This window comes from Sceloporus occidentalis, unplaced genomic scaffold (assembly GCF_023333645.1).
Source record: "Sceloporus occidentalis isolate IW3139 unplaced genomic scaffold, rSceOcc1.0.p SCAF_24, whole genome shotgun sequence".
Lineage (NCBI taxonomy): Eukaryota > Metazoa > Chordata > Lepidosauria > Squamata > Phrynosomatidae > Sceloporus > Sceloporus occidentalis.
In genome coordinates, this window is record NW_028317004.1 from 2,408,353 (window position 1) to 2,416,693 (window position 8,341).

The 8,341-nt window shown below is 41.0% G+C and overlaps 1 protein-coding gene across 1 annotated transcript; it reads right to left on the reverse strand.

Annotated features, from left to right (window-relative positions):
• Window positions 1-1,256: 1,256 nt before the first annotated feature.
• Window positions 1,257-5,348, reverse strand: LOC149300505 (transmembrane 9 superfamily member 1-like). The gene is made up of 5 exons (XM_089485219.1): window positions 5,265-5,348; window positions 4,458-5,058; window positions 4,176-4,361; window positions 2,756-3,029; window positions 1,257-1,650 (listed from the first exon to the last, which is right to left on the reverse strand). The coding sequence occupies exons 1-5, from the start codon at window positions 5,346-5,348 to the stop codon at window positions 1,257-1,259; spliced, it is 1,539 nt and encodes a 512-aa protein (XP_089341345.1).
• Between the last annotated feature and the right edge of the window lie 2,993 nt (window positions 5,349-8,341).

An 8,341-nucleotide genomic window follows, 5' to 3' on the forward strand; every position in this document is an offset into this window, starting at 1 on the left:
CGGAGAAAATGTTTAGCATCACCTATTACCTTGCCAACTGTTTAGAAGTTTTGTTAAATTGAGCCCATAGCACTTTCATTGGGTCTGGCTGTGAACAAAGGAAGCTTTTCTCACCAACTTAGGTTGCTATGGTTAACTACACAGTTGTGTTTTGTTATCTACACTCACTTTTAGGGCATCCCTCAATTAAAGAAACAGTAACTATGCATTTAGAACCTGAAAATACATTTTCTTTAGAACCTGAATACATTTTCATTAGAACCTGAAAATAACCTGACTTGTAGAAGATGCACCCTCTGCTCTCTGCCTGTTCACTGTCAAAAAAAAAAAAGCTCCCATTTAAATCAATGGCAGCACTTTCTGGGGATGGGGGGGGGTAACTGAACCCCACTGGAAATCTCACACAAGCCAATGCTGGAGCTGATTGGCAACAAGTATACATATACCATATATGCATGCATCTCCTGCAAGATGAATAGGAGAAAACAGAACAATTATACAGACAGCTTTAAAATATAAGGTGCCATTCATTGCATACGGCTGCACAGCAGCTTTAATGAATAAGTCAATTATATAACATGCTTCTGGTATGTACTAAATTATACACCAAGTTTTTTGTAACATTTTTTTTTTATTTTGTAAAAAGAAAATCAAAAGATATAAATATATTTTCCAGGAGTCCATACAGAGATAGAGAGCAGGAGAGTACCTTCCAGAATGGATGGGCCAGAAGACCACTATCTGAAAGGGCACTGGTTGTGTCCAGAACACACATCTGAGTAAACCAAACCAATTCTCTTTCTCATTTACATAAAGATTGCTGGACAATACAGAGCAAAGCACTGAGAGCCCGTATACTGACTGACACTCAGAGAAAGCAAATCATGTTCTAGATCTAACAGCAAGTTTCAGGTAGTCATCTGAAAGGCAGAAACGTGAAAGAAACAAGGCAGCTGCCTGGAACACCTTGCTGCCTGATGGTGCACGGACTTGAGTAAATACTACAGTAAACCTTGTCACGTCATACGAGAGAATAAACTGTCAGTTTTATTGTTTGGTTATGTTTTATAATCTTTGCAGCTTCTGCATAATTCTCTGGCCATTCCTTCCGTCTCTCCCAACCTCTACATATATGTGCTTGCCCTGTGTCTTCATCGACCAACAGCGGCAAGGTTTAAATCAATATTTCCCTGTCTTTTCCAAGTCCATTATTCATTTGTAGCATATAAAGTACAAGGATGGTCCATGGCTTGCTCTTAATCCATCTTGAGGTTGACGTATATATAGCGTATGAATCGAAGCGATGCAGTGAAACTGACTGTTCCAAGCATGAGGAAGAAAACATAAGCTGTGAGGAATGAATAACCGAAAAATTCCACACTCTGAACCACTCCCGACATGTTGGAACGTCTCCAGTAGTAGAAGACGGAGTAAAGAAAGATAAAGGCTCCTGTGGATCCGGTGCTCATGACTGACCTCCACCACCAGCGGTAATCTTCCCCCGACAATTGGAAGTATGTCAGCGCAACAGAGATACAGGCCCCGACGCTCAGCAAGATGGCAAAGACAATGAACAGGATTCCATACAAAGTGTATTGCTCACGGCCCCAGACAGTTGCAAATATGTAATACAGTTCCACTGAAATTGCACTGCAGAGAGAAAGTTCAGGTTCTTAGTAAAACAAATAAGTACATTAAAAAAACATAAATTAAAGTAGAAGGAATGGAATAGCTGGCCCTGTAACATTCTGACTAGTGCACTTGTCAGAATTGGAAATTGGTGAACAAATGTGAAGACAACACACGAAAAGTAGGATTTGTATTACACTGTACCCCACCAAAAAACAAGCCAATGACATATCTGATATTTGGTAACACACCAAGAATTTGGAGACAGAAAAAGAGAAGCTGGGAAAGAGTATGATCTAAACACAAGATTGAAAGAATGAGAAGTTAACGGATATAACTTTGTCAAGAAAGAAATATACAGAGAGAGTACGTCAAAGAATACATCATGTAAAAGAAAGAGGACCAAATGAATAAAAAATAAGAATCAGAAATTCATAAGAACCATTTGGCCCACCATTTTTCTTAAAGCAATTAAGTCTGCAATATGCCTATGCCACGCATGTATGCTCTGACCTCTAGTATTAGGCCATGGCACTTTGTCCTAACATTTCTCCTCCTTTGAAATAAAGACTCTTGCACTACGTTAAATCCTTTCCTCCAAGCTATGCATATAGCATCCCCTAAGTGTATGCTGATCATTTTTATCCTGCAAACAATTCACCATTGCAGTAGCCCTTCTCGGCGCGCCTTCCAGTATCCTCTCTCAATACTCCTACATAGCCTGCTCCTTGTCTGATACTGGTGGCTCTAGCTATACAACCCAGCACCATGCTTTTATTCACCATGCTTTTATTCACTGACTTATTCAAGTCCACAGAAATTACTCGCAAATCCCTTTCCTCGGTTGTCACTGCCACAAACCAATCTTATTATATTTTTCCTTTGGATTGTTATGTCCTGAGTGCATTATTTTACATCTATCAACACTGAATTACAGCTGCCACAAACTTGTCGGCGCTTCTTACTCAACTAGTGAATCATTCAAACAAGACATTGACAATGAGCTTTCTTTTAGAAAATGAGAACGGAGCAACAGAAGTCACATATAAGAATGGTAAGTGAAGTGGGCATTAAGGAAGAACCCAAAAAAGGAAGTAAGAGGAAGAACATTTTCAGGCTCTGATACCTGAAAGGCAGGAAGCCTCCAATGGCCATGTGCACTGGCGCAGACTTGTACCAGGGTTGACGAGGGATTTCTCGTGCAATATTCTTAGTCCGACAAGGAGCCTCAAAGTTTCCTGCGCTGTTCTTTCCAAAGATACCCCCGATCACAGTTAGTGGGAAACCAACCAGCAGCCATACCGTGAGCAGGAGCAAGATGGTGGTAGCAGGAAGGGCTTGAGTAGAACCGTTGGCCCAATGCACTGAATTCACCACACTCCAAGTCAGGAAAAATGGAGCTGTGCGCATATAGACATGTGTCATTTGGGTACAAGAAGGTTAACAGTTACACATTTTATTAAAACAAACAAAAACAAAATCGATAATGAAAATCGGGGGAGGAGGCAGAGTGGTGTATGGGTGAGTTATAGTGGTGTATGGGGGGGTATAATGAATTTCAGGGTAGCAGAGTGGTGTATAGGGGTGTAATGAATTTTAGGGAGGCAGAGTGGCATATCTGAGGGAGTTAAGAGTGGTGTATAGGGGGAGTTAGAGTGGTGTATAGGGGGAGTTAGAGTGGTGTATGGGGGGTATAATGAATTTCAGAGTGGCATATCTGGGGGAGGCAGAGTGGTGAATCAGGGAGAATAATGAATTTCAGGGTGGTGCAGGGCATTTATGGGGGGCGGAGTGGCATATCAGTGTGCACAGTGGCATATAGGGGATATTAGGCATATTAGGGGGGCATAAGACATATCTGGGGTAAAAGGTATCAGGGGGCTCAGTTGCATATCACTGGCATATAAGGAGTATAAGGCATATCAGGGGGCACAGTGGAATCTCTGGCATACAGGAGGTATAAGGCATATCTGGGGGCAGAATGGCAAGCTGGGGGTCAGATGTGCATAACTGGGGGCAGTTTGGTAAATAGAAAAATATAAACAAGGCTTTTTTCTCATAGTTTTTATTAAATATGAAAAATAGTTAACATATGAATTAATATTTACTAATAACTTTGTATTAAAACCTAGTTTGAGAAACACTGTTTGGGTTCTTGTAGCTTTTATTATTATTCAGTAAAATAAGAAGGTGAATAGAGAAATGCCATTGTGATAAAGAGATGAAAGTGTAAATTGTAAGTTTTTTATTACATTATTTAAATAAAAATAATTTGCACTTTTTTTATCCAATTAATCGAAAAAATAATCGGCCAACTAATCGATTATTAAAATAATCGTTAGTTGCAGCCCTAGAATTTATTATAGGGAAATGTTGGGAATTAGAACAAGTCTCAAGAGGGAACTAAGACATTATGACAATTTATAAATTACTCTCCATGCCTAATTCATGGAAAATAGAGGTGTGAGACAGAAAACAAGAATATTAGGTCCTAGCATGAAAGTGATAACGGTAGAGGGATTCATGTGTGTAGGTGATTCTCTTACCTGAGAAGAGGCTAGTAGTGAGTATGATGTTCCAAACCCATCGATCTCCTCCCATCTGCCTGTAGAAATTACTTGACACATAGCCAGATATACAGCAAGTGAATGCATAAAGAAGAATAGCTGCTGAATTGATGGCACCATGTCTGTGCACATTAAAAAGACCCAGAAGAACCATGACAATAATACCTGGTGAACAAACAGATAAAAGAAAAAAAAGTCAAAAATTTGTACTTATGTTTTATACGTTGGTGAAAAAGTACTACCCCCCTTCCCACTTGTCACCTGTTCCCAAGGCTAGGAACTGAGAGCCTACGCCCAATACAGCACATAGGAGGCTTCTGTATGGAGGAAAACGGAATACATCTGTGTGAATAATCTTCCATCCGTTGTCTCCTTGGTCCATTTCATCTGCTCCTTCCTCATCTAGATTGTACCGTGCAAGATCACTCTTTAGGACACGCATAAGGATGATAACAACAAAACCAAGAAGCAGAAAAACCAAAACCATAGAATTGATTATTGAAAGCCAGTGAATTTCAAGGCTTTTCGGAAAGAAACTGGAATCCCGCAAGCGGTCTCCACGATTCCCATATGGTACGGTGCTTGGAAACCAGCGAACACTGTATGTATGTGTTAGGCTGAGGGGCTCTCTCACATCATCCAAACTGAAAGGTTTCACATCTCGTACACTAACGTTGGCAAAGATAATCCGATCTTCATTATACTCGATATTAAAGTCCAGGTGAGACCACAAGCCAATTTTATGAGTGTGCGGCAGGAAACCACTCTCTTCCATGTAGCCCACAAAACCACGAATTGGGATGTCATCAAGCACAAATTCAAAGTAGTACAGTTCTTCAATGGCTTGGCGCAGCTCTTCTACCTGCAGTAAAAGAAAGAAGGAAGGAGCCAGGAATGAGACCACACTTCCACTTAGAGGAAAAACATTCTATACAAAACTCTTAAGCTTGTTGCACTGAGCAGTCAGCTCAAATTCTCATGCCAAAGTTAATTCACAAAGTGATGCTGTACCACACCAGGACAGGAGCCATTAATCCCATCTCTGCTTCCCCAGTTGTGGTCTCTTACCTGACTCAGAGATAGCTTAAGTTCACACAAAGTGTCTCTCTCAACATTTTGCCGGAACTTGATCCGATACATAGACTCTGCCATGCGATCTCCATCCAGCACTTCTCCCAGGGACAAACTCTTATGTACGATTTGTTGAGGGGCACACACGGGCAACTGGTAAAAATGATAAGTCTCTTGCGGGTTGTGATACGGCCCCACCTTATTTACATACAGCGTTACTGGATCCCCCAGCTTGTATCGACTCTCTGCCGCCGTTGCATATGGGACCACATGCCACAAACACAACAGCGTGAGTGGCAGCAGAACACACATTTCTGTGACAAAAAGAGAAGGCAAGATCCATGTAAGGAAACCTCTGCAGTGACAATATTTTGGAAGTAGTGAGCAATATGAATACACAAAGCTGTTGAAACGAGCAGAAAAATGATGAAGAACGCACCATTTAGATTTCTGTGTTTAAGTATAACTGTTTTATAAAGGAGTAGGTTAGAATCTCAAATGAGTTGTTTTATTGTTTATACAGAGATGTGTCAATAAAAACGGTACAAACTGCATGTCTACTTTACTTAACCAGTATTTTAAAACAGCTTAAGGCTTACAACCATTATATCATTATAAAACAAGACTTTCTAATTGTACTAAATGACCATCTGTGTGAAAGTTAATATTGTTTGTGTTGCGGTGCGGTGTTTTGGGTTCCAAAGGTAAGGGGGGGGGGGGACTGCATCGCCCAGTGGGTGAATAGAAGTTCAATTTTGTTCAACAATCGCGCTTCATCTGCCTCAAGACTCACTTCTTTAGGAACTTACATATTAACTCCCTTACCCCATCAGCTCACCTTTCCTAGTCCCTCGCCTGCTTTCGGACAATACTCACATCCAACAATATTATTATTATTTCCCAACTAGCGTGGCACATTTGTGTAATAAACGCCAACACGCTTGTATGTCTTGTTTCTGTAGGTCAAATTGTTATATTAGGCACTAATTGTTATGTGATTACCCGTTGTACAGCGCTGCAGTATATGACGGTGCTATATAAAACAAATGAGAATAATAAAATAATATTTGTGGCAACACGCATCTAAGCATTAATTCAGTGTAACATATCTAAGTTGAAATCAAAAATATTTGTGGCCGTTGTGTAACTGGTTGGCGTCTGTATGAGGGTTAGTATATTTAAATGAAGCTAAAGCCTTAGAGTGAAGCAAACTAAAGAGACATCTTTATGCAAATGAAGGTGCATATTTAAGAATTCTACGGGTAGCTCTGGTATAAAAAGGATAGAAATTAGATCAATTGATGCATCATTTCCCTCTCGTGTATTTTTTTATAACAGACGACTTGTAGCTTCAAGCCAAGTATTATTAACTCATTTCACACATCTTACTTTAAGTGAAAAGTGACTTGTTTATACAGAGGCACGTCTTATACGTATGAGAAACTGTCCATTAAAACAACGTTTCCATAAAATCGCTACAACATATCTGCCTTCCTTCTGTTTTCTGCCCATAACGGTCAGTATTAACTAAAGCATTGATTAGCACCCATTTCCGTTGTCAATATCAGATTCTGGTGGGGACTGCAGCACTCATTAACCACTTCCTGTGTGCGGTTTCCGGGTAACCAGTGGCCGTACAGCGCGGTATCCCGATTGTATATATAGCATCACCCTCGTCGTCCTATATAACTGTATCGGAACGTCCCCCGCTGTGTTCCATTATTCTTTTTCTATCTCTCCCCCACCATTCGCTTCCTACCTGCTCGCTGTTTCCAGGTTTCCTCTGACAGTTACCAAGGCCCTCCTCGCTCCTGACGTCATATAGCTGCTCCTCCCCGCCTGACTTAACCGGACCTGGGGTCCCCGAGTTCAACAAAACGCTACCACGACTAAACCTAAAGTGGGGTTTTGGTTTCGTCAGGGTTTGTGCTTCTTTTTAGTCTCCGGATTTGATTCTATGGAATAGACCGGTCCGATACACTGAGTCTTTCAGGCAGCTTAGAAGACACCAAGGACACGTCAGCAAGACGTTCCAGGACGCGCAGTGTATCGCTCCACATCGCTAGATACTTTCTGTATAGTCCTCTAACACTCTTAGAGTTCTAAACACTAAGATAGAAAAGCACATTATCATGATTGATAAATTGTCTCCATTTCGCGTGTTATGATACACATTCACATGGAAATCAAGGTGCGTTGAGGTTTACACATCCACTGCAGAGGAGGGCTAGTGAAGTGGGGAGCCTAAGACAAGCGGCTTAATAATAAAATGGCCAAAAGCTATTGTTTAGGATTTCTTACAAAATTCACAGTCCTGTCCTGCAAAACACTCCACATTTGGCGAAAGTGCAACTTAAAAGGACAATCTTGAATCGGTGGATAGATGAAAGATACACACACCCCCCCTACCTACCTATTGTATACAAATACTTTAAGTGATGGATACCTATGCAACCTCATGACATTAACAAATGAATACCCATAATAAAAAACAAACAAGATTAGACCAAGTCTTTCTGATTGGCCCATTCTGTAGCTTTCTGTGTAAAACGTATTTTTGAATACACAGCCTAATACAAGGGAATGTATTGGAGAGAAAGCCAGCAAACATAGTTCATAAGGTTGAAAAACCTAAGTCCACTAAGTTCAACCCTTCTACCCTTCTTGAGCCAAAAGAAGGCAAACCCCCCCCCCCCTAATTAAGCTAAAAAAACAACCCTAATTAAGCTACAAATGATTGTCAGTATCTAGTCGGTATGATGGGCCCTAACAAATATCACTGAAGAATGGCTAGACATACCTGGGAACTCTCTGGCTACCTGGATCCCCTCCTTGCAGGATGCAGGCAGGTGGTTCCATTAACGATGCAGGACACATGCCACCTTTGGAGAATGAGCGCATGCCTCAACACCGCTCGAGTTTCCCTGCCGTTACCCAGAGAAGTGGCACTTGAAGAAGAAACAAAGAAGGGACCTGGTATTCACCGTAACCTTAGGACACGACTGGCACTGGGCATTTTTTTGTGGGTTTTTTTCACGGTGGAGCCATTGAACCTTGGGGCTTAAAAAATATTA